Consider the following 27,414-nt stretch of genomic DNA (forward strand, 5'->3'; position numbering starts at 1 on the left):
GATATGCAGAGGGAGAAAATGATATTTGTGTCAGAACTGCATACAGGTTAGAATTTACAGATGCTCACACATAAATCAGTTTTCATTTTACTCAAAGAGGATGGCGAGAAAGGGAGGGGCAATCACAAGTCATCGGAATGAGCAAAACCCCTTACCTGGATAGGTATGGTAATCAAGACAAATATTAGTCCATTAAAAACAAGAGCCCTCTTGAACTCTAGCAGATAAGAAAGTAAATCCAAGTTTAACATGTGTTTGATGTTTGAAAATTCTATAGTGTTTTTGGGAGTACTGTTAGCTCCTGATCAAATGGGGTACCCAAGTTTCTAGCAGAAACAGTCATCCATTACTAAGGAGATTTAAAAAGATAGAAGTAGAGAGTGTTAAAACATAGGGAAACTTGGGGCATCTGCCACTGAGTGGGCTGTTTTATCCAGGGAACCGGGGATCCCCGCCCCCAGCCAGTGGGAATACTTTGAGCAAGGCACCTCTAGGTTTACAATGCCTTGCCATAAACTTATTCAGATAATAGAAGAATTGATTACATAAAGTTTTGACTCAAAGTTGGAGCTCTGAAAGTTTCTTAGCATAGGGTACTACCAGAAAAGTGGATCACTGGAGGGTCAGAAATCATGAGTAGGGCATGGCTTGGCATGGCCTGCCTTAGGAGAGGTAGAGGCATAGTTGGGGGGTGATGGCAGTATAAGGAAGTGTTACAAGGGGTGAGACAATGAATAAACCTTGTGAGCAGCCACCAAACACATTTTTTCCCTACTTGCTAATTACGATGAAGGCTTGAACCTTATGGTCACAGATACGCTTTCTTCTCAGAAGATAACATTAATAGCTCAGAACAAAATCTACCTCTGAATAGACCCATAATAAGTACCTTTCATCTTTCCTGAGGATGGATTAGAGTTTTCTGTACCATTTTGAACCCATTTATGATAAAGGAGCAGTTTTAATCTGATATCCATTAGGTGTTTTCGGGTGGCTGGCTTAATTTCTCAAACTATACTTTTTGGGTTTTTTTTTTTTTTTGGTATAAAAATGCAATCTGTTTCTCTTTACTCTATGTGTCAGACAAGAGAATTATTACATTATTAGCAAATAATGTAATAAACATGGCCATTTAATTCTATTAAAGTTCACGAGGGGGAGTTTGGATACACATTTGTTGTGGATAATATGGCTCTGTAGAAGGAAATAACCAGAGAACAAATTGTTTAAATGGAATTAAAGTCTTTTTCTTGGTTATAGATCCTCAGATAGTGAGGATTGTATTAATAAGGTCTGAAGGAATTGATATGGGGCTTTAATTTCAAATAATCAATCACAATATTAGTAATCTGGCATTGAAAGAAGAGGGCTACCCAGTAAGGTGAGAACTGAAATTCAGCTGTTAGGAGCTGCCAGGGGCTGAAGTGAAGAGGTTTTGGTCTTTCTGCCCTATTCCCTTTATTAAAAATGTAATACTCAAGAAACCAAGAAAGGCAGACAGCCTCTTTTGTATTAATCAGTTCCCAGGTATTCAATTTATTCCATAGCTACTTATTATTGAAAGATAGTGAAGCCTCTATAACATTTTTATTAAACACTCCTCATGCATATTAAGTGCAAGCCAGGTGTGGAAGAAACACACACTCTGTTGTTTAGAAAGTAGAAAAAATAAACAAGTAACAATTTAGAAAGGAATAAATATTCAAGTAATCAACAGTAACAGAAAAGAAAGCCCCAGCCACGTCACCTGAATCCCTCACACAGGTCTTTGGTGACCTTGACACTACAGCAAGACAAGTCTAGAGCAAGGTTAAGACCTTATCAGCTGCACAAACCACAATCAGAAAAGAAGCCCACTGAATTAAAACTTCCCACCAGTAACCACAGTTTCCTTCTTTCAGTGACTGTTTTTTGCTATATGGATCTTGTGAATCAATTTTCTTCATTTTGAATTAATCAATTCACTCTTCAAGAGTAATCTGTCATAATCTGGGATGTCACCAACAGCTGGGTTGGAATCATCACACCTGAATAGCAGTCTCTGGAGACGCCACCTTCCACCCTCAGAGAACTACCAAATTGTCATCTACGGCTAAGCATTTTCTCCAAACAGTAATTGATTACAGATTGACACAAGCCTATGGATCTTTCAGACAGCACTGTTTTTAGTTTCATTTCCTCTCTTAAGGGACTGACTAGGTGGATGAGATTACTCAAATGTAGCAAAGATTCGTTTTTATTGCTTTGAATTCTCCATACTCCAATCTAAGGAAAGCAACTGAGATTTTACTTTGACTAATGAGAGCTACCATTGATCTACCCTGCCAAAGTTGTGCTCAGTAATGGAATTTAGAATTATGTGACCACTTAGATGTACTGACTTGAAAATATGTCTCTCTCTCTAAAACTGAAATTATAAGTATGTATCAGTGTATTCTGACCAAAGCATGTTATAGCCTAAGAACATATTTTGAATTTAGACTTTAAAACAAAATGGCTTTAAAATTGATTCCTTTATTTGTGGTTTTATTCTTTTTTTTAAATCACTTTTGTATGAACTTCTCTGGTTCTTTCTGGCCAATCTGTAGTCCTTAAACACACACATTTTTTTCAGATTTGGCGCTAGTATTAGAATTTCCATGTATTAACTTACTCTGTTATGGAAATTGCTCTGATAATTCTAAAATATGTCCTTGGCTCTTAAAGAGCCAGAGGCTTCCAGCCAGTAACCCTAGTTCCTCTGCTTCATTTACCCTGGGTTATCAGAAATTTAATGGGAAACTAACCTGACCACCTTGCCTTGTAAGCAATTTTCTCTATACATGTTTAAGGTAAAAATGTTGAGAGTTCTTACCGGGCTGCGCCTCTGTGATCAGCAAAAAGGAAGAGAGAACAGACACCTAGTCAGAGAATGATGGATCAGTCAACAGGCTTGTGTAAGAAAAGACGGCAAGACAGCTACCAAACATGCACTCCAAATAATCAGGCCAGAGAAGACAGGCAGGCATTGTGTCGAGTGCTGATTCCAGCCATAGGAAGCTCTGGAGAACCCTAATGGGGGACTGTTGTATAATACAGCTTTGCTAACATGGATGCCCGAGTTTTAGTTATGTGTACCTAAGAGCAAGGCTGAAAAACATACTCAATCTTTGTTGACAGCCTTTAATGTCTTGCCATCAGGAGTTTTCCTGCAGATTATTTGGTGTGTGTATGGGGGTGCTTAGAAAAGAGCTAACACAAGGAAGGCTGTTTTCCTATGTGAAAGGACATTGAGCATCATAGATGAGGTGCATTCCCACATACATAGGTCCTACAGGGAGCCCCTGAATCATCAGGCAGGATTCAGAGAGCCATCTTCTTTGGATTTTTTCTCTTTATTATTCTTTAGAATGTGTCTTCTGAGGACCTTTGAAAAAAATTATCTGTCCTTGGCCTGGTCATTTGCGTAGCATCTACCAGTGGGTAGACCAGCGATGGGGAAGATGAGGAGCCTGTGACAAACACAGGTGGGAACAAGGAAAACGGATCAGCAACAACAGGACATTCGTGGACCAGGTGACGTCTGGAAAACACACCAAGCAGACACGTGACTTCTCTTTTTCATTCCTCCAACCTTGACTGTGGCTGCTGTGAGGGTACCCCAACTATCTCTGATTGCTCTCCTCTTTATAAACTTTCTGCAGTAAAGGAGTGTTAGGATGTCAGTGGGGAAGGAGATAGACAGGGTTTGCTTTCAGGATGTAGGCTAATGTGGGATTCCCCAGAGGCAACCTTCCTCAACAGAGGCCAGGAGCACAAACATCTAGGTGGTAGGAGGTTGCTCCAATGAGGAGGAGAGGCCACTCTCCAGAGCAAAAGTTTGGAGTCTTTTTCCTGGGAAGCCTTTATTACGCAGAAAGAAAAGTGAGGTTCTGAGCCACACAGCTACTAAATTAGCAGAACCAGAGACAGAATTTAGATTCTCAAGCTCTCACTGTCCTGTTCTTTCTGTGATCCAAGGACAACGCTGTTGGAAAACTCCTAAAACAGAGAGCCATTGTGGCCAACAGGGTTGAATCTCAGACCAGTTTTGTCAGTACCTAGAACTCTAGACATACTTTTTAAAGTCAATTTACTTGCAATAGTTTAGACTTGACTTAATTATTTACCTTATTTTGAGGTACTACTCCACATTGATTCCACCTTTCTTATAAATCTTTCAGTGTGCATAAATGCACTTACATACATACATACAAATATATATATATTTGTAAATATATATATATATATATTGCAAATATATATATATATTTGTAAATATATATATATATTGTAAATATATATATATATATAGTTCTGGGCTTAAATTCTCTTATGAACCTGTAACATGCTTAAAGGAAATTTTACTCTTTTATATGAAGGTTTAGACTTTATTATTCTTTAGTGACCATCTGAAAATTCTCTAAAGGAAATGTGGAAAATTCATGACAAATGTTTAAAATACAGCACGCAGGGCACTAAAAGTGACATAATTCCCCAAACATAAAATTATGAACAATAATGAAAATTAAGATGCAGATTGCAACAACACAGAGACAGAACCTTAAACATAAGAAACATTATCAATTTAAGATTATACAAAATGTTTTTCAAAGTAATTTCAAATAAATTAATCTACTCAAATTAAGTCATGTCTTAATTTCCACTAAGTTTAAAACCATGTTTTAAGCAATGGTTCATGGTTGCAGTTTTTCTTCTAAAAGACAACTTTATGCAATAGCATTTTGGAAAAGTCATTTGCAAAATCCTTTCATCAGGAGCTAGCTGTTTAAATTTATGTAGTCACAGCCTGATTAACCAGAATCCAAAGACACGGCTAGAAGCTGTGCAAAGTACAGATGCAGAAGGCCGCATGGTCTGTAATTAAGAGCTACCTGAACCCTTCAAAAGGAAAAGATTTCCAGAAGTCAAATGGAAAGGCTTAATGTATGTTATCACCCCTGAAGAGCTCTGCTGGACAAAAGGGTCAGCAAAATTATTAGCTAGGAGACAAGGGTCTTTGCCTGTTAAAATTTTTATTTTACTCATTCCTCCAAGAATTTGAAGGCATTTGGCATTCTGTCTATATTCTACCCATATGTAGAAGAAGAAATTAACTTCAGTATCTGGTCTCAATGAATCCTAGAAGCCAAAAGGTCTACGTCCGGAGGCTTACGGGGAGGAGTGGGTGGAGCTAGGAGTCAGGGCGGGTGTGGGTCAGTAGTCACTGTGTCTGCTCTGTGAGCATATGGGCCTACTACCACTAGATCTTTAGAGAGAAATTAACATCCAGATTTTCTTTATTTAGATTTGAAATGTTCTAGTTTTTAAACACGGGGTAAAATTGTATTTAACTGCACAACTGAATAAAGAATCTGCAGGTGGCCAATTTGTCTCTGATTGCAGGCATTTGTAGCACACATAAGTTCTCATAATATCTGGAACACCTCATTACTCAGAAAATTTACAGTTGTCCTACTGTGTTCTGACCAAATTTCTTACATTCTTAATGAAACATGAATTGTTCAATTCTCTTGGTCATTTATACATTCTGGAGAAGTTTCTGGAAATCATTTTATTTTTCCCTTTTTGAGATAACTCTATTTTGAGGCTATTTTTGAAGTGGGTAAACACTGCTAATATATGATTTGGTCACTAAAATGAAGACCTTTGGTTAGAACATGTTTACTTCAAAAGTTATACAATTTTCAATATGAATTTGCCTTCCTAAAAAGAAAATTCTGCAATCTATGCCATTAAAATTTCCACAGTGTTTTTATATCATACTATAGATATATTTTGTTATTTTTTGCATAACAGTAGCAAGTTCATTTAACTAGGGTATCTTAGTTGGCGCACACACACACACACATACACACACACACACATACATAGTGATGCTAGGGACTGAACTCAGGATCTCATGCTAGTAAGTACCCTACCATTGAGCTTCACCCCCAGTCCCTAGAATACCTTAGTCTTCATCAATGGGAGTAAATGTTTTGACAGATTTATGAAAAGTAACCAAACATTATCTGTCTTGCTTGTTGAATTCACTAAATAACCAGCCTCAAATTTTGAAGGTTTAAAATATCTTCATTTGCTAAATTCAGTGCTATGAGGAAACACAGAGGAAGATGGATGATAGACTACAAAGTACTGAACATTTTTATATCGTCTAGTCATAGCAAATCAAGTGATTCACATTACAGAAAAAGCATTAGATGGTATGAGCATTAAGTTTATTATTATGATCCCAGCCACCATTCCTTGTTGTTTTTAAATGCTTTAGGGTGAGGACAAATTATCTGGCAAGCATCTATTTGCATAGGATTGTAGATACTTGTCTATATTTAAACTTGCTCCTGTACACTATAAGTCCAATTACAGAGAATATGTACTGTATCCAATCAGACATGCTTAGATATCTTCCATGTGGGACACAAATCAAAGAACCCGCTACTAACCAACTCATTCAGAAATACCCAGGCTGAGGAACCAACAAAGACATGACCAAGAAAAATGATGCAGTGGAGTGTGTGTGGACTCATCCTTGAAGACACACAAATGAAAATGAAAAAGTATAATCCAAGTCAAGTCTGACCATAAGGACAACAGGAGGAGAGCCAATAAGGGACAGAGGATTTCAGAAGTACCATGAGCAAATTTCAGTATTTGTAGTGGCCAAATCTGGTTAATTCAGAGAAAAATCCAGGGTCACATAAAATACATGAAATTGGCAACACATAAGGAAAGCTTACTAGAAAGCACCAGCAATGTACGGCCATGAAACATGTGACACACAGTCATTAGAAGTGGGCCATTTACAAAATAGTTTCTGCCAGGTATTGAGGGGGTGGGGGGCAGAGGGAGGGGGTGGAGTGGGTGGTAAGGGAGGGGGTGGGGGCAGGGGGGAGAAATGACCCAAGCTTTGTATGCACATATGAATAATAAAACAAACAGAAAAAAAAAAAAGAAGTGGGCCATTTAGTTCAGTAACACTCAAAGTCATAATCATAATTATAGGTGTTTATTTTATTTTGGGCTCATGTTTTGAAATTTCATTTCTGTTTTGTACCTTCCTCTCCCCTTTCTTCCTAACACATGCACTTTATTCCAGTGAAGTGACTACTGATATTGGGCCAACGCATAAGGTAAGAGGTGACAGCATTTTTTGCAGCAACCCCTTAAGTAAGCTAATGGGAACCAACCAACCACTTCCTGGTGTTTGTAAACATGAAAACATGTTTGTATTTTTCAGCAGCAGTCACCTGTGTCAGTCATGCACGGACTTCTGGGAACATGTTTCTAATAAACTAGGCAACTGAGAAAAGAACATATTTTTCTTTTCTTTTCAAGATTTATTCCATGATGCTCTAAAATAAAAAGATGTAGGTACATCAAATCAGATTTGTGCTGCAACTAAAAATAACCCACTGGCACTAAAAGGTAACATCCAGGCAGTGATTTACATTTTATAAAAATCCCCTTTTCCAGTCTTTGACAATTCCATGAAGGGATATTTTGATTTACTAAAACAAAAACTGACAGTAGCAACAACAACATAAAAAAGTCCTAAATCTTCTACAAGTCCCCTTTCCTGGCCAGTTTCACAAACACTTAGGATGCTATTAGATTGTACATTAAACAAAAAATTAACTTAAAAATGTTTGCCTTACTCATGGTATGTACATGTATCTTGACTAATTCAAGTGAAAACTGCAACAAATGAAACTTAGGATGTAAAATATTTGATCATATGCCTGTGATGGAGGCAGAGGTGAATCTTTACAAAATTACCCTGGAGCCCTTAATAACAGGGTTGCAAAATCACTTAGCAACCAACTTCCTTTCTTCCCCATGTGGCATAATTAGACCTTGTCCTGCTTCACAAAGGTTTGGTTTTAAAATTCAAAACCTTGTTTAGGTGTTAAACACATTATGCTGATGGTGAAAATGAACAGAATACATGTTTGGCCAAAACATGGAAAAAAGGACTTGTTATTTCTTACCGGACTTTTCCTCTAAAAGCGAAGGCATGGGGGAGGAAAAATAAAGAGAAAATGAGAGTTGACATGCATTTTCAAGAGGAAATGCTCAAAGCTCAGGAGGAGCTTACTTCTATAGAAGTGTTTCCTGTGCAAGTCTGATATGGTCATTTCTAAAGGTGTTGTTTTTATTTCAAGCTTCAGAAGACATGGGTATGGTCTTTACTGGTGTACATTCTGAGCTTTCTTTGGAATGATTTACATTTATCAAACAGCTTTGTGCCTTGAAAGTAGAAATGGGCTTGCAAGAAGTAAGCTTGGAAAAAAGCCATTAATGCATTGAACCAGGCATGGGAGGAAATAAGATGAGCTTTTTCTAGAAACTCCAGTCTCACTGAGGGACCTGGTACTTAACGTCTTCCCAAAGCAGTCTGGCTAGAGCCACCAGTTCCTCTTTGATCCCATATTTCATTTTCCCCTGTCCATAGGCATTCTTCCCCTGGTGTGTGGTCCCCAGCCCCTCTAGGGCCTTGTCATCTCTCACTGACATTAGCACTTCACAAGCCTCCTACATGTACTTCCTCGCCTGTGATTCTACTTCCAGCTTCATTTCCTAATTCATCCTTCTCACTCTCCTGAGATTATGTTCCAAAAATAATGAGGTGAATATATTACTGTGTCCTTGAAAACCCTCCCTACTGTCCAGAGAATAGATTGCAAACTTCATTCTTTGGCATTTAATGCCTTCACGATGGGCTTCAGCTGACCTCCAGGCCCTTATTGTCCTCCTGTGAAGACTGCACTAAGCTACACTCTCCTTGATGCCTCCTGAATGTGCCAGGCACTCACAGGCTTGCTCACCTGTTCCTACACTAGTTCTGCCTTTTATGGCTTCTCCTTCTCCCCTAGTCAAAAGCTTACTCATTCTTCAAGGCCATCAACATTTCTTTCATGAGACCTTTTCCAAGATTTCCAGTCAGAATAAATTGTTCCCTTCTCTTGTTTGTTTGCTGCACATTCTTTTTGTTCAAAAAGAAAGGCCTTTCTATTTGCTTGGCATTTATTAGCCTCAGGGAAAACAAAGGTACCCATCGTATATTGTTTCAGTTCTTGTTTTGTTCTGTAGTATTTAGATGTCTTTACTTGGTTGTTAACTCACAGCAATGGTTATAAATGAACTTCCTCTAGCCCCAAACATAGTGGTAGGTATATAATAGGCACTCATGTTTACTAATTTCCTTTGTTTTTTTGGGGGGTGGGGCATTAAAATTACGCAAATATTTAAAGGAGAACATCTTCTGAAATGTGGAAAGGTGAATTTCTCTCTGAAATAAGGCTGAATTATAAATGACTCAAGGCATGTGGCCCCATTTGTAATGGTTCCCCCACCAGCTCCTATAAATATTTCACTTAGCTCCTACTTAATTGTTAATTCCTCTGCCCATTAGTGACCCCAGGTGCTAACACACATTACAAAGGCTTCCAGGAAGTAGCATAGCTTTACACAGACATTAGTGTAGGATTGTGTGATCGGGTCTCCTGAGTGGAATTTTCTCCTGTAGCAAACACGAATGCTTCAGAATAGTAGAGGGCTAAGACAGGGGCTATGTGCCTAGTGCCACTTTTCAGATGCAGCCCTTTGGTAAGTGGCACTGAGAAATGAAAGTGTTTAACAAGGTCCAGGTTCTCGATCTATAGACCAAAATAATTTGGGGGTTAAAATAGAATAGCTTTAAAAGAATTGCCATGGTGGAAGGAGGAGTATGTGCTTTTATGTACTCAAATTAGCTTAACCCCTTAGTTTCTGGATATTCTTAGGAAAGTCACTCTATGGCTCAATTCTGAAATTTGTAAAGCAGGGATAATTGCTACCTGGTAGGATTGCTGTGAAGGTCAAAAATAAGGATGATACTGACAGCTAACATTCAATGAGAATTTACAACTGCTTTACCTTATGTGGTTGATGTGGTTATTGTCTCTAATTTACCTTTGAAGAAAGGGGGTTCAGGGGAGTTCCAAGGTCACATGGTTATAAAGGAGCAGAGCTGGAACTGGATTGTCCAAGTCCAGAGAGCCTCGTCCAAGATGGACCCGAGTCCCCTAAATACACTGAACTTGCACTCAGGGCCGTATAAGCGTTGGGATCCAGAAATAATGGAAGTACTCACAGATGCCAGAACCTGGAAAGTAATCTTGGATCTTTCCAACGGAAAAGATTAAACAGATCATACAAGTCTACAAGCAGGTCTCTAAGAGGTGAGCTTGTGTTACTAGGCATGCTTTCGGTCTTTGGGATTAAACTTTGATTATAGGGTAAATTTATCAGCCTTTTCTAGAATCAAGTGCATTTTGTTTCATTAAAACCAGAGGATTGAACATGATTGCACATAGGATAAGTGTTACCCTTCCTTTCTCCTTACACCTTTCCACTTAGGCTACATGATGAATTAAGTCACCTGTGTTCAGTATGCTGGTTTGCTGGGTTAGTAGCTACTTACCAACATGGGTTATCGCCTCATCACCTCTTATTTTACAGGTGGCTTAGAGATGAAAAAAAAAAAAACCAAAAAACCAAAACATGACAATTCTCTTTAGTGCAAAACAAAGACACTTCTTGATTTAAAATGAACTCATAGCATCAGAGTTGATTTTTAACTATGGAAAAAATAAGAGAATTGATAAAGAGATGTATATCTCTGGACTCACTTGTAAATTGAAACAGAATAAGGGAATTTTTGGGTTGGAGAAAAAATTTGCCTAAATTTGTCTCTAAGGACAGGGGCTTTCCTGTCTCACAGCCAAGAAAACACAATTGCTAACTTGCAGGTCCTGTTGAAAGGCAGCTCACCTTATGATCTACAGCTTGCCAAGGAGCTGATAGACCCCTGGACCTTCACAGATGCAGAATCTCTTTCTGGCTGTGATTACTCCAGATAACTTGGTAAGGCAAACATTCACTCAAGTTAGGCCTTGTGGAAGAATACATTTTTGCACTAGAAATCAGCAATATTTAAAATTGGATTTTGTGTAAGATCAGAGGCAAAGTTTAACAATGCTGTGTAGAGAAAACATATTCCACACTTTCCTATGATCCTATTTGGAGGTCTGGTCCTCTGAGCACATTCCTCATGCTTAGCAGCTTAACAAGGACACAAGCTGCCCTTGGGATTTTTTGGCATCAAGAGTCATAGAGTGGGGTGAAGACATAAAAAGTCAGGTCTGATTAGGAATTTGCAATTGCTTAACCTTAAAAATGGAATGGTTGTGTTCTGAATCTTTATATTTTAACTAATGGGATTCTGCTATAATCACTCCCAATCAGTATTTTTGACTAGACAGGTATTCACAAGGAGAAAAAGGATTATTTATTCATTTCCTAAGCCATTTACAGGTATTTACTGATTACCAACAAATATCAGATATTATTCTAAGCACAACAGAAATAACAAAAAAAGCACCAATGAGCTTAATTTTGGGAGCGGGGGAAGGAGACAGATAATAAATAAATAATAAATCAGCAAAGGATTTAGTATTTTAGAAAATGATAAATGCAATTTTAAAAGTAGAACAAATAAAGGCATTTGGAAATAGAGTATTTTGTGATTTTGTTGTTGTTTTTGGTGGTACTGGGGTTTGAACTTGTGCCTGCTATGCAGTGCTCTATCGCTTGAGCTATGACCCCAGTTCTTTTTGTTTTAGTTAATTTTTAGATACGGCCTCAAGTTTTTCCCCAGGGAAGGCTGGATTGTACGCCTCCTAAGTATGCCTCTTGTGTAGCTGAGATGACAGGCACACACCAAGTTCAGCTCTTTGTTGTTGAGGTGGGTTCTTGCTAACATTTTGCCTGGACTTGCCTCCAGTTGTGACCCTCCCAATCTCTGCCTCTGGAGTAGTTAGGATTACAGGTATGAGCTACCACACTCAGCTGGTTTTGTGATTTTAAATAAGGTGGTCAGGTAAGTTTCCTTGAGAAGGTAACTTGAACAAAAACCTGAAGTTGGTGAGAGAGGTCACAATGCAGTCCACTTAGGGAAGAAGGAAGGAGTGGAATGAGAGGGAAGAATGGCAGGTGCTAGCCTGGAGTTTGGGATGATCCTGATCGTAAGAGTCGTGAAGGCCACTGTAAGACTTTGGCTCTTTCTGTTCTAGTACAGCTTACTGTTGTTCTCTATCAGTTCTCAGGTGTGGGTGTTTAGTAACTAAAGACTGCTGAGAGAAGGCACAGAAGAAACAGACAAAACAATATCAGGAGACCTCCAGATGTGACACCTGCTATCATTTGTTACTATACTTTGGAAGGTCATTTTGATTCCTCATGTACTATGTTAAAAATATGTAATATAGAAATGAGCTTCAAATAGGTTAGGTAGTGGAAAGGGAGACTTCAATGGGCAAAACCGAATGAGGCCAGTCCATCTTGCCTTCCATGTTTACTGTTCACATGGGGACAAGCAGTTCAGGTTGACACACAAAGCCCTGAGTAACTGCTGTGCTAGTTGCTCATCCAAATGACACTTCCTAAGGTTGTCCTTTAGACAGATGTAAGAGGCAGAGAAAAACATCACCTTTGTTCTACACAGAAATGAAGCTTTCCCTGATCTCTGAGAAAATATTTTTGATACAATTAATGTGGGTGATTCACACTCTTAAGACTTTTTTTCTAAAACAATTTAAAATTACATTTACTGCTGGGCTCTGGGGTACACACCTGTAATCACAGGACTTGGGAGGTGGAGGCATGAGGATTGAGAAAGTTTGAGATCAGCTTGGGCTACATAGTGTCAAAAAAAACCCCAAACATATTACATTTATTGTTATATATTTCTAGTAATGTAGTATCTTCTTTAGAGGGCAAAGAAATATTTTTTTCTTATAATGTTATGCTATTAATGATGCACTTATAGGAACTTCTTAGTGTAAAAATAAGTATAGCATAAGAAAGATAAGCATAGATACTTGATTCTTAGAGCCAAGGATCACAAAGTGACAGGAAACCTGAGATTTTAGATAAGAAAACAGATATCCCACTGGGATGTGCAGGGTTATGGGAACAGGATGATGACAAAAAGTAAGACCCACAGAAAAGGAAACACATTACTAAACATTTAAAAAGAACCTGTGAATTGTAAAAGAAGAAACAGGAAGTTATCACTCATCTGCTCATCCATCCAGTAATGGAGAAAAAATTTGCTTGAATTGAAGGGGAAAAGATCTAAGAAATCGGGAAGCACGAATTTGCTCTTTTGATGAAATACTGTGAGGAATATAAATTGGCTTATGTCACAGCTAGACACGAAGTTCCATATAATTTTCCATGGCGAAGAGCACCCACCCACCCTCCCACGCATTTCCTAAGTACCTACTGTGTGTCATTCAGTGTGAGAGGTTTTAGAAGAAATGGCTCCTTAAGGAAGAAGTGAAGAATCTACAAGTTCCCAATGCAGGCATAGTTGTCAGAAGCCAAACACTCGGTGAACTGCTCACAAGTTATGCTTGTGTTAAAAACTTGTTTTCCAAATTGATTGCTTCTTTAGAGAGCCCATTCAACTCTGATTATGGCCATTAGCTACTGAAAATAGTTTGCAATTCTAAACTCTCCACTAGGACTAACACTTACAATCAAGGTAGAAGGCATAGGGATATAAAAATTAGCTTTTTCTGATTATAATTGACATTATAATTAAAAGCATGTAATTCAAGAATTTGCTACTTCTGATGAGGCGATCCTAACTTTTATTTTTTCCTTTGGCAGCATGGGGTTTGAATTCAGGGCCTCATGCTTATAAGACAGGCACTCTACCACTTGAGCCACTCCACCAGCCCCAATCCTAACATTTTTATCCATCAGTATTGTGCATTCTCATTTAATTAGTCTTTAAGTTAATAACAGAAATTGAGTGTTTAAGGTTTCCAATCTTAACAAGACCCCAGACTGGGCTGCCTGAGATAGTAGACCACAATGTAAGAATCTGGGGTGATACAAGGAAAATCTGACACTTACACTTCACACAAGGAAACCAAACACCATGTGCTCAGAGGGTACAACCCAACAATGAGTAGAGAAGTGAAGACTGAAGGTGCTCAGATTGAATACTGAATATCTTATTCATTTTTGATGAGATCAAAACATATAACTCAGGGATTTCTTCTTGCTAAATTAGGGTGAACAGGAAAGGTTTGAAAAATGATATTGTGATTTTTAAGGTCAGTAAACAGAGGAGCAAAAAATTCTCCAGGAAAAATTGTAGTAATGAAGGAAAGAACCAACACATGTTAGAAACAAACTAATTCCTCTGGAAGAGAATAATAGATTTGGTAAAGAAAGCTCCCATCTATCCTATCTTTCTATCCATCTCTATAAGATCTGAAAACCAAGTTTCATCTTAGGTACTAATTCTGGCTGATTTTGGTCTGTGTAGAGGGGCGTTCTCAAACTGCATCTGAGATGTAGGCTAAACGTCTATTGAGGGTTTGGAGAAGAGGAATGGCTGTTCCTATGCCCCATGTGTGATATCTCTGGCCTAGATCAACCTGCATCACATTTGCCCGTAAAGCTTTCTTGGTGGCTAGACTGAAAGCAGAGCCTCTGCCTTCCAGCTCCCTGCATGTGAGATCTGGGTGAGCACTTAGCACCAGCACACGTGTGGTGCTTAGCCTCTGCTTGCCCCACGTAGCTTTTCTGCCAGGAGAGAATGCTGGAGTGTAGGAGAATGGAGCTCTCCTCCCCCACTGATGACTCCTTGTTTTTACTGAACTCAACGGGGTGCTGAACCTTCTGTCAAAGTGAGGACAGGAAAGGGGGTGGTGTTACCAAGCAGCAGCAAATTCATGGATTTTGCTCTTTGGCAGGCTAATTTGGGGGTGGGAGAGTGGGTGGGACACCTGGAATAGATAAACAGCACCAGACTGTCTCAGTTTCAAGTTATCTCCCCCTCCTCATATTTTTTGGATAAATAACTCCATTATGGGTTGCAAATCTCCAGGAACAAGATTAAACAAAATGCTCCTTCATGACTCAATGTCAAATTCTTTAATTCTTTCTATCCCTGAGTTTTCTAGGGGCAGGGAGGAGGCATAGCCTACATGACAGATAGGGTGCCTCCTACACTTTCGTCTTTTCTACGAGCCCTTGTCTTGACTTTGCTCAAGCTCAAGTCCTCCCTCATTTTTTTTATTTTCCTTCTGCCTCCTACAAGTCTCTCAGCGGAAGGCCAAGGGAAGCACAGCCGAAGGGGACTGACTGTTCATGGAGCTTTTCTTGGGTGACCAGGCATGGAGCTGGGCATTTCACAATACTGCTTGTCATTCTGACACCAACTTCAAGGTCAATACTATTGTTCCCATTTTACAGACTTGGGATCAGAGGCTTGGAGTTAAGGAATTTACCCAGATCACAGATAGTAAGGCACCTACTCAAAAGCCTTGCTCTTCCTTCTTGCTCTTGTGCTTCGAAGGAAATATTCTTTCTTGGTTCTCTTGTTACACATCCATTCTGTCACATGAGAGCTTCCCACAGAGACTGTTAGGCCAGAATACATGGCAGAGTGCTAAATCTGAGAGGAAATTTAAAACTACCTAAATCATAGACCTTCCCTCTGTAGATATGAAAATGTGTTGTCTTGTTAACTAGGCAGAAAGGAGGCAGATCCCAGAGTTCAAGTCTTGACTCTTGGGCTTTCAACAATCTTATCTTTCTGTGTCAGTTTCCTTGTAAAATGGGACTGTCACTACCACCCTGCTGCCCAATAGTGCTGAGGATCGTGTGATCCTTTTGATCATTTATAAAACATAAAGCATTATTACAATGAACCACTGACATAGAAAGTACTTGCTGATTAATTGACTGGGGGAACTGAAATATATGAGTCGTGAAAGTGAGGTGTCATTCTTTACCACTGAAAACAAAGGTGAAGTCTGAATATAAAATGAGAGAATTTAAATAAGTCAGAAATCATATATGACACAGCAGCATTTAAGTCAGACCTGGGAAGGTGTCAGTGCCTCACTTTCTTGTCACTGTCACGAGGGACGACACATGAAGTGTCTGTAGAATAACTTGTTGAAAGGAAGACCTAGGAGCTGGAGCCTGGACCTTTGGACATCCATTAGAAGCCTTCAAAGGGTTTGTGAATTCTTGGAAATTAGATGCAAACTGTTTGGGGTGAACTATGATCTTTTCTTTTCCCTCAGAGAAAGCCAACAGCTTTCCTCAAAAGTAATAAAATTTAATGGTCAGCCATTCTAAGTTAGAAATTGGACTTTCTTGGATTAAATCCTAGCAATTTCATGTGCTGGTTCTGACAAGTGAGCAAATTAATCTGTCAATGCCTCAATTTTCTCATCTGCAAAGTGGGGGTGATAATAGTCCCTATTCACAGAGTTGCTTCAAGGACAGATGAAGTAATGTGTGTGAAGCACCTGACACAGTCAGCACTCAGAATTTCCTAACTGCCAGCACCACCACTGCCACCTATGTAAATTCCAAAAGTGGTCCATATCCTTAAGGGAGGATTTATAGTAGCTACCACAAGACACTATATTATGTTCTGATTAATATCAGCTAGTATTCATTAAAGACCTCTTTTGGGCCTTACTTCAAGTTACTTACAAAGTGCTAAGCCTTGCTTCCTTAATCCTTACAAGAATCCTATAAAGTCTCTAGTACTATTAACCTCATTGTACCCCTGAGTAAGCTGTGACTGAGGCTTAAATAGTTAAGTGACTTGTCCAAGGTCACCTGGATAAAGAGTGATGAGTCTGAATGTGAACTGAGTTCTGACTTACTCCAGAGAAAAATTTCTTAATCAATACAGAATTAAACACTTGGAGGCAAAACACAACTTTTCAGGATAAGCTTGCAGTGATTTCTGGCTCACTGAAGAACAAAAAGAATAAGTAGCAGCACTCAAGAAAGCAAAAGGATTGCAGCAAAAATTAAACCATAGTGTTTGTCTTCTCATTTCCATGAAAGCTATGGGAGCCACAGGTTTCTAAGCACCTAGTGAGCACATTGCATGGCTACAGATGTGTTAGGCACCCTGCTCTGTGTGGGTTCCAGAAGGAATGAGATGACCATAACTGAGACCCTGGTGGTGGTAGTGGTGGCGGGGGACAGGAGACCCTGAAAAGAGACCAGAGGAGAAACTGACTAAAGCAGACCAAATCCTTAGTCAAGAAACCAAAGCCAAGACAGTCAGGGGTTTGGGCCCACAAGGGGAGTTTGAGCCTCTGTGTGCTGCTGGCAATATTGCTTGTATGTTATTTTCTGATAGTTTTTTAGGCAGAGTGTTGGCAAGAAGGTTGGGCAGGACAGTCTGCTCAGTATTTCTGATATAAGCTCTCGGTGCCTGTTACATGGGGTTCCTGAACAAATATTTGGAGAAGTGACTTGAAGAGGGAGTAAGAAAGTCCACTCTCCATGAAACAAACTTGGCCACTCAGGCACAATACACTGTGCTATTGCAAAGGTCAGCCTTCAGTAGTTTCCCAAAGAAGCACTATGCCATTTGGGGGCTGTTAATGTTACTTGAAACAACTCAGAAATGCTTTTGAAATTACCTTCCAAACCAGTTCACAGGTATCACAAAAAAGGTTAACATATTTTTCCAGCAAGGTGCTTAGAGTAATGAATTACTGATCTCGAATCTGAATGACTTTTGCTATCTGGCTTACCCAATTTATCACTATTAGTAATATTCTTGATAATGTGCCTAGGCTCTGCAGACAGTCCCAGTGATGATCTGTCATCTCTGAATATATTGTCTAGTGTGAGTATTCATCATATATTTTCATTCAACCCTCCAAGTAGCCCCATGAGGTAGGTATGAGATTTATCCCTATTCACAGATGAAGAAACTAAGGACAAATTTTGCAATGTGCCAAGGTCACCTGCCAAGAAGTAGAGTCCATTTGTTTAAGTAATCATGATGTCACTGCGATAACTACTTATTTTCATTTCCCTTAAGTTACTTTAAAGGAAATTGTATTCAATTCAATTGTATGTTGAATTCTGACTTGGCTGGTTTTTGATTACATTATATATATATATGTCTTTTTTTTTTTGGTGGGAATGAGGTTTGAACTCAGGGCTTTGAGCTTGCAAAGCAGGCACTCTACTGCTTGAGCCATACCTCCATTCCATTTTGCTCTGGTTAGTTTGGAGATGGGGTCTTGTGAACTATTTGCCCAGGCTGGCCTCAAACCACCATGCTGTCCAACTCAGCTTCCCAAGTAGCTAGGATTATAGGCATGAGCCATTGGTGTCTGGCATTAGAGTTTAATCTTGTCCCCTTACCTTATTTAGCTTCTTTCAGAAAATAACTGTACTCTTTAAGAACGAAGCTCCTTCTTGGCTGATGTAGTGGAGATTTGCACCTTCCCTGAATGTGTGGTATAAAGGGAAGCAAATAGGACCATCTCACATCTCTGTTCCTATCTCCTCCTTTTGGAGACTGGTCCTTACCTTGTACTAGCAGTAAGGGATGGACAGTGCATCAACTACTCTGTAGGCTGGTGTTTGTTGTTTCCATTTTAGAGCTGAAGAACTGAGAATGAGACAGGTTTCAGAACCTTTTACCTAAATAGCACAGCTAGCAAGAAGCCAAGATCAGGCCTGGCATCTTTCCTACTATATCCGGGTTCCTTCCCTGTTAGGTTCAGTTTCTATTTGTGTTGAAAGAAAATCAATCACAAATGTCCAGAATGCAGAAAATTGGCTTAAAAGTAGTTCCTCAAAAAAGTGGAACAGAGAAAGTCCAAGGTAGTCAAGAAAGCCCCAGAGCTCCTTTGACTGAATCAAAGCCTTGAGATGAAGTGTGTTACATTCCAGGTCCTGAAAACACAGCATACTCTTAGGAGACTGACAACAGGAAAGCAGAGCATCCCTCTCAGGAGAAAAAGGTTAAAAAGGAGAAAAGGGTTAAAAAATATAGATTAGTAATGAAGAACAGAATTGCAGAGCACCAACTATGAACTACTGTTACTAGGACTTTCTGTGTGACCTGTTTGGTCACTTATTGAATAACTAACTGTGTGTCTAATGTGTGTTACGTTATGCACTTCACTGAGCATGGAGGACAAAAAGTCGAAGGAGATGTAGCCCTGCACAGAAATTCCCAGGACCAAAGTATCCCCATCACTTAGAGGTAAGGAAATAGGGGCTGCAAAAGAGAGGTGGACCTGCTGTCAGGTAACACAGTAAAACATAGTAACCCTGGCTTGTCTCACTCCATGTGCTAAGTTGTTTGTTACTACCTATGTCTTGGTAACCCCAAATTCTAGAGCAAAATATTTAAACACAAGGCTAGAAAGCACTAAGAAATGAAGATGGTACCAGTGCAAAGAAAGTCAGGGCAACCTACAGCCACCTCTCTCTGCTCTGGTAGATTTCATGCAATCTTGTAGACATTCCGTATCTCTCAAATTCAGTGATGCCTTTTTTTTTTTTTTCCAGTATTGAGGATCAAGCCAAGGGCAAGTGCTCTATCACTTGACCTATTCCCCCAGACCCCTCCCCCACCTTTTGGGTCCGATAACTTTTATTTTTGCCCCAGCTGGTCTCAAACTCAAGTTCCTCCTGCCTTCACTTCCTGAGTAGCTGGGATTACAGGCACGCACCATCACACCTAGTTGAGCATTTCATTTAATAAAGTTACATCCCTGATTTGAATAAAGTGGAAGTAAGTGGCAGGATGAGGGCACAACTAGGTAAATTATCATGTGTTGAAGAAGGGAAGCTGAAGTGTGCATAGGTGCAAAACTAGAGGGCAGTGACCTGCCACAGGGCTCTGTTCTTGGCCTGGTCTCACTCAGTTGTTTGCTCACTCACTCACTCACTCGCAGTCTTCACTGAATGGCAGTTATACACAAAATCCCATGTCAGGCACAGGGGATTTGGGGTAGCCACCAAAATGTGCCATGCAGATTCCCTTGCAAAAAGGTTCCTTGCATCAGCTGATAGGAGCACTATTGGCAAATAACTTTCAAATGTAAACACCCCAAAATCTGTTGTAGCTGTAAAGCGCTGCCTTGCTCAAGAGTATGGTCATCGTTAGCATGGCCCATACTGGATTACTGACTGATACAGCACTGTGCAGGCTTATCATCAAACTCACCATAATACTGAGGGACCATTCTATCTGAAGTTCCCCTGGGATTAGCCTGTCTGGTGCTGGATGGGCATAACAGTTCAGCTCCCTTCTGCCCACCCCATTCCACACATGTTAAGCCCAAGATCACTTCTCCTGCTCCTCATTTTTCTTCATTTTGGAGGTGCTGGGGTTTGAACTCAGGGCCTTGTGCTTGCCTAGCAAGCACTGTGGAGCCATGCCTCCCCAAGGTCTTTTTTTTTTTTTTGATCTGAGATCCTTATGTTTGCTAGGCAAGTACTGTTAATACTTGAGCCATTTACCAGTCTAAGGTCGTATCTTAATAAACATCCTGCACACTGAACTGGAAGTTGGAATCAGTCTGAAACCAGTTGGTGAAGGAGGAGTTACCCTTTCTTCATCCTCTAAAGAGTACAACCACATCAAGAATAAAAAGTACATATTTGGTAAAAGGAGGAAAACTTTCATTTCGATAGTGAAACTGCCTGCCTGAAAAAGCAGTGAACTTTGTAAGAGAGAGGTACTGCTATTGTCGGAGGGTATTTATCAACCAAACAAGATGATATTTTACTGAAATTGTTTCTATTTATCCTACCATAAGTTCACACGTACCATAGCTACACTATTATTTAAAAATTGGCAAATAAAAAACTTCAAAAGAAAACACCCTGGATTTAGTTGGTGTTGGGGACAATTCTGAAGATAATGGGATAAAGTTTCATTTCCTAAAGACTCCCCCAAATAATTTGAGCTTGTTTAAGACATAGTGGCATAAACTGCCAATGTCTTCTATTTTTTAAAAAAATTATTGTTGTGCTGGGGTACATTGCGACATTTACAAAAGTTCTTACGCTGTATTATAGTTGAATTTGCCCCCTTGCCAATTTCTGCTTTTGACTTTGTCTTTTAGCTGTCTGCATGTCTGTCTATTCAGTGAAAAACTACATCTCCCAGACTGCCTTGCACCCAATGTATCCATATGAGTGAATTATGGCTAATGGGATCTGAGTGGTAGTGATGTGTACAACCTCTGAGTTAAACCCTTAAAGGAAACCATTTGCTTTTCTTTTTCATTTTCCTCCACCTCAAGCTCCAATCATGGAGGCGCTTACTGGTGGTAAGGCAGCAGCACTCTGGGAAAGGTGGAACAATGATGTAGAAAGTGGAGTTTTGAGTGAACCCTGGAGCAGGCCTTTATCACCAGTTTTGACTTTAATGTGTGTGTGAGAGAAATCATTTTATTTTAAGCCATTATTACTTTTGTCTTTTAAAGCAGTTCAATATTCCTTATACAGACATAAAATCAACAACTAAAACCTGGGTGATTTTCATTGTTTTCTCCTGTGTGTGGTATCCTGTTACCAGAAGACACAGTGGGATAAAAATAGGAATTAGCTTTCCTGATCTGGGAGTTAACCCTGGTATCATCCGTTCTTTTGTCTCGTTCTGGCCTACATTATATTTTATTTCTATATAAAAATCAAATGCCCAGGTGAATTCTGAATTGCAATTATATTTTCTTGTCTAACTATACAGTAGGATTTTTATCAGCAATTAAAACCTTGTTTTTCTATGTTGTTGAAGTTTTGTCTTAGATAGGAGTCACTTTAAGACAGATTTATATTATATATACATAAAGATATATACCATTTATTCTTTCATTTTATTTCATTCATTTACTGACTGATTTGATCAGCTAGTATATATAGGGAAGCTAAGTAAAATGAAACTAATTCATGATAAACAAGATCAAAGGAGTTACAACTAATGAATACATAGTCACAGATGAGTGAAAAGAACAAGTAGAGTGCAACTTTATCTTAAAAATTGCAGAAGAGCTGGGCATGGTGTCTCTTTCTACTCAGGAGACAGAGATTGAGAAGATCACAGTTTGAGGCTAGCCTGGGCTAACTAAAAATTAGTGAGACCCCCCTCTAAACAAAAAAGCCAGGTGTGCGGGTGCGTGCCTGCTATCCCAACTGTGGGAGAGGCATAGGTAGGAATATTGCAATTCACAGCTGGCCCTGGGCAAAAATGAGAGGCTGTATCTGAAAAACAAAGCAGTAAAGGACTGAAGGTGTGGCTCAAGTGATAAGAGTAGCCTGTCTAGCTAGCAGGAGGCCCTGAGTTTAATCCTAAATAGTGCCAAAAAGAAATGCAAAAAAAAAAAAAAAAGAAATTAGAAATTCAACCCAAGTCATTATTATAAACCATTGGATTTTCCTCTATTTCCATTGATGAATTGTTTACTGCTTTTGCATAACAGCCATGGCCTTAGTGAAAGACTCTGATAGATCATTAACTGGTATAGGCTCAATTTTTTTTTTTTTTTTTAGTACAGGAAGAAAGTAAAGATGTATAAATATCTTTGTAAAGTTGTATAAATCCTTTGCCATTTCTATCATGACAGTGACTGAATTTCTCGTATCTGGTTCTGGAGATAAAGTGCTGCATGTCATTTGTGGACTCCACATTGACATGGGTTATGTAGAAGAAGGCAAGGATTCTACAGCTGAGACTATGTCCTCAGTCACAATCTCTCTTCATACTTGTTTTCATCCAGAAAACATGCTCGCCTCTCCCTAAAGAAGCAACAACAGCCCATTCTCCTGTCCTACATATCAAAATGACAAATGTTAGAAGAAACAAACTGGGGGTGTGGGGTGGGGAGCAGGTCTCTGATTTGGGTATCACTGGCCTGCAGTAAAAGCCTAACCCAGGATTACTTTCTCGGAGTGTCTACATCTACTTTTCCCTCTGCTTCCACTAATACTTTTCCATCAGAATCTTAATCACATCTGGTCAATAAATCACCTTACAAACAGGTGTTAGGAGTTGCTCATGGCACACAACCACTTTTCTCGCTGTGCCCTCATCAACATACCAGGTTAGAGGAATATCCACATGACATAGGCACATGCATTCCTTTTGATTCAGGGGATCTCTCCTCTCCTCCAAGATTCAACAAACTCTCCATAAATATCTAGTTTCTGGAACTGTCCTAGTGAGTTTGCTCTCATGTACATTTGTTCATTTAATCCCGTGAACTTACCTTCTTTCATTTACCCCAGGTAGCTTCCAAATACCCACTCAATATATTACATCCTCCAGATAGGTGGATACAAACTGGTTTCTGGCATCTAGATAGATTTTTACAGTAAAAAATGATTCAGAGCCAGGTACTAGTGACTCATACTTGTAATCCTAGCTACTCAGGAGGCAGAGATCAGGATTGTGGTTCAAAGCCAGCCCTGGGCAAATAGTTCATGTGACCCTATTTTGAAATACCCAACATACAGACACACACAAAGGGCTGGTGGAGTGGCTTAAGCGGCAAGAACACCTACCTAGAAAGTGTAAGGCCCTGAATTCAAACCACAGTACCACCCTCCTCCCCTCCCAGTAAGAAAATTCAGTAAGAAAAAGTGACTTGAAATATGGCAGCTGAATAGAGCAAGTATGTGTATTTAAAATGCCCCCATTATGGAACTGGGGTGCAGCTCAGTAGTAGAGTATTCGCCTAGTATGTACAAGGTCCTGGGTTCAATCCCCAGCATCTCCTCTGAGCATTGATAGACCTACTTGGCAGAAAGTCAGCATAGATGAAGAATTCAACAACACCATCAATCACTAATCTAAAGTGCCTCCATTTCTAGATATCACAAGCCAAGACAAAATATGTATCTTCCATTGCAGAAGGGAAAGAAGACTGTATTTCTTGCTTCTTTTTTCAGGAATATATGTTAAGGGAGTAGGTGAGTGTAAGGTTAAAAATTACCTAAAACACCATTTGCTGTTTGGTTATCATTAGCAATCATTTTATTTATTACCTGTGATGGTGGCAAAAGCCATTATAAGCACTAACATCTGAAGAAGCCATCATTATAGACTTTTCATCCCAGAGAAGCAAAAGTTTATTTGCAAAGGATGAACAATTATGACTTCTATAGAAAGGTTAGTTGAGATATTTCTAGAAGTACTTTGAAAATGGTTCAGCACTCATGGAGAATGCTGTACGGAGATCCCCCCTCCCTAAAGAAGAGGCCAAGTACATATTAATTGTTGGTATGAAAGTTTTTACCTGCTCTTCTCAGCTAGTTTTAGAAAACAATGGTTGCATTTATCAAACACCACAAAGAAAATACTGTAAATGTTGGATTCTCAAACACCACAGAAAATACTGTGAGCCTTGGAACTCAGAATTCAGCAATTAAAGAAATTTAGTAGCTGGGAATGGGTAAAGGAAGCAAAGATTGTGGGAAAATACAAACCTGCATAAATGTAGGGCAAGGTCTGCATTTGAGGTGCCTTAAAGATGAGAGTATTTCAGACTATTTGATAAAAAAATTATCATGAACAATATGAGTTTTAATATCTATCTAGACTGTGATTTTATTAATATTTCCTTTTGCAGCATAGTGAGGAAATGTTTTTTGTTTGTGTCTCTGTTGCCCAGGCTGGCCTTGAATTTTTGATCTTCCTGCCTCAGCTTTCTGAGTGCTTGAATTACAGGTGTGGGTCACCGTGCCCAGTTAAAATATTTTTTTAAAGCACTTCTCTTAGTTTTCCTCTTATACATATTTTTATTAAGAACAGGGAAACTAAAATGTGCTTTTAAAAAATCAATGTTAATAAATCTGTGAATGTCATGGTCTTTTTAATCATTAAGTCTGCTTCAGAAATAAGTTTGGATAATCTTTTTGTCACTGTTTTTCTTCTTTTTAATATGTTGTAGGGAAAATAAAAGAAAATGTAATTTCATGCAATTTTACCATTTTGAAAAGCACAAGAACTGCAGTATTAAATGAGTAAAACTTTTAAGCTCAATTGAGCTGTTTAAGGTTTATGAGTTCATAAAATGGAGATCATCTGTAACTTTCAGTGGAAGGAGTTGTGATTAGCTTAAAACATGGAGGCAGAACACAGCTCTGTCCACCCTCTTCAAAGTTCAACACAAAACGCCACTCACCACTGGTGATGGGGACAGTGCGATGTTGCCTATTGATGCCTTCAGCTCATCTACAGTTGCAGCATTCTTAAGAATATCTTTAGATTGCAAAGGTTTAATCTTGATATTGAATTTCTTGTGTGATTCTTCTTCCTCTTCTGATTCACTTGAGGAATAAAAGTGTTTTCCTTTGGTAGGTAGAACACAGTTAAAGATACTTAGCTCTTTCTTCTACCAGGTGGCATTGATGAGTATCAGAAAGAATACCCATAGACACAGCAAAAGCACCCTCAAATGGCAGAAAAATGAAAGCAAAACAAACAAAAATAAAAAGGAAAAGGTTAGGATTTATTCACCTTTCCTCAACACCTGATCAAGAACACTGAATTCCAATGAGCAGTGGCTAACGTCGTCCATGTTTGCTGCAGTTGGCCGTTCGTGTGTCAAACTCAACACATGCAGACAAGCACACATAAGCTTACTCAGCCTCACACAGAGGACGGCTGCTTTATGGACCACTTATGAAGAATTTTAAATGCTTCTGAGTATGACATGCTTTGCCCAGAGATGAACTGGAGGGAGAGGACATTAAGAGCTATTTTCCTGTCACTGTAAATGACATAGTCATATCAGGTTGTAGAGGACAACACAGTGCTCACAATTTGCACAACTATTTTTCAGCACATTTTTCTCTTTCTCTTTTCTATGAATAGATTAAGACAAAACGCCTGCTCATTAATGATCAGGCTGTTCTCTGTGCTATTTATTCATTTCTAATATTAGGAATAGTAGCTTAGATTATTTTACCATCTTTGTAAGACCTGAATTTAGCTTACTGCTTGTTAGAGAAAATAAAAAGTAAAATAAAAAAATAAAGAAAGGATATAGCCGGGTTCCTCTGGTCTGATGCTGTAGCCTTCTTCATCCAGTTCGGGTGAGTTCTATAAAATAGAAGTACATGCTAAGCAGTTATTATCCTGATATGATGGAGAGATTATTTAATTTCTTTCTAAAGCCTTCTATTTAAGGATATAGACAAGTCTATAATTTTAGGGTGCTAAGGTTTTAACTTTTGGAAATGAAATCTGAGCTGTATGTTTAGATATTTACTTAAGGATATCTGGAGAGTCTTGCAACTAGGAAAATAAATGAAGAAGAAACTGTATGAAAGCATTCCAAGAGAATTTATCAGGCATTTCCTGTAAGCCAAGGACTATGGTAAGCAACATGGAGAACTGACATGAAAACTATTTGTCCTCACAGAAATTGAAATGTATTTTGGTAGGCAAACATTAAAAACAAAACAACATGGAATGCCACTGTTAGATAGGAGTTAGGGGAGAGAAAATTTGTTTATTTAGAAAGATGGGCTGGGGGCATGGCTCAAGTGATACAGTGCCAGTCTGGCAAGCGTGAGGTCCTGAGTTCAAACCTCAAAACTGCCACACACAAAAAAATAAAATACAGAAAGAATCAGTACCAGTAGGACAGGGCAGGGTGGAGTCCCTTCTCTGTGGTGGAAAGACCCTGTGCCAAGACACCACGGTAGAAATGGACACTGTATGATTCGGGATGGGAAGGGAGAGGCAACAGCAAAGATGACATGCCTGGAAAAGAAGCTGTATAATGGAGGAGTGAGCAAGGAGACCATGGTGAGGGCCGGAGTTTGGGCTTGTTAGAGCTGCTGTAGTTTCTCAGTAAGGGTGGGACGTGCTGAGAGCAGACTCATAAGGTATTTTGGAAGATGTTTGCAGATACATTGGAGGCAGAAGAAAGGATAAGTAATTTAAAATATGTGCATCAGTTTAGGCAAGTTTGCTGTGAATATGGCTCAACTTTTGAGGTGGAAAGGGATGAATCAAGCACATTTGAAAGGATTGATTATTATCCCTGGCAAAAGAACAGTCACAGGAGAAAAAGGAAAGTGAAGTTTCAAGAAGAAGCTAAGATTTATACCTTCCACTCCTGAGAGACTGATTACTGGTACTGCCAGCTGAATTAATTCTAAGAGCAGATAACTAATATTTATAGGAAAAAAGCAGGAAAAATAAAAGGCAGTCTGCATCATGAGAATTGATATTTCATATGTGAGTTCTTATTGTATGGTGAGTGTTGTGACTAACATTTTGTCTCATTGGATGTCATAACAAACCTATGTAAAAAGAATTATCCCAGCAAACAACAAGTTAACTTAAGTGAGAAAAGACACCATTTCTCAAGAACACATCTAGCAAAATGTCATACCTGGACCTTGACTCCAGGCATTTTGAGAGTATACCTTATGACTGAGAGGGAGGAAGATGAGTAAAGGGGTGGCTATAAGCCTAGGAGTGAGAAATCTTTGATGTAATGA

General features: G+C 39.1%; 1 protein-coding gene across 24 annotated transcripts in view; it reads right to left on the bottom strand.

Annotated features, from left to right (window-relative positions):
* The window catches only part of Sgip1 (SH3GL interacting endocytic adaptor 1), a 206,530-nt gene that overhangs the window by 72,193 nt on the left and 106,923 nt on the right, over nt 1-27,414 (bottom strand). For all 24 annotated transcript variants that reach the window (XM_074079829.1, XM_074079847.1, XM_074079850.1 and 21 more), the window contains 2 exons: nt 25,948-26,002; nt 25,083-25,258 (listed from right to left, as the gene is read on the bottom strand). In XM_074079829.1, the coding sequence (XP_073935930.1) occupies nt 25,083-25,258; nt 25,948-26,002 (231 nt within the window). The remainder of the gene's footprint in view (nt 1-25,082; nt 25,259-25,947; nt 26,003-27,414) is intronic.

Source organism: Castor canadensis, chromosome 7 (genome assembly GCF_047511655.1).
Source record: "Castor canadensis chromosome 7, mCasCan1.hap1v2, whole genome shotgun sequence".
Taxonomy (NCBI): Eukaryota; Metazoa; Chordata; class Mammalia; order Rodentia; family Castoridae; genus Castor; species Castor canadensis.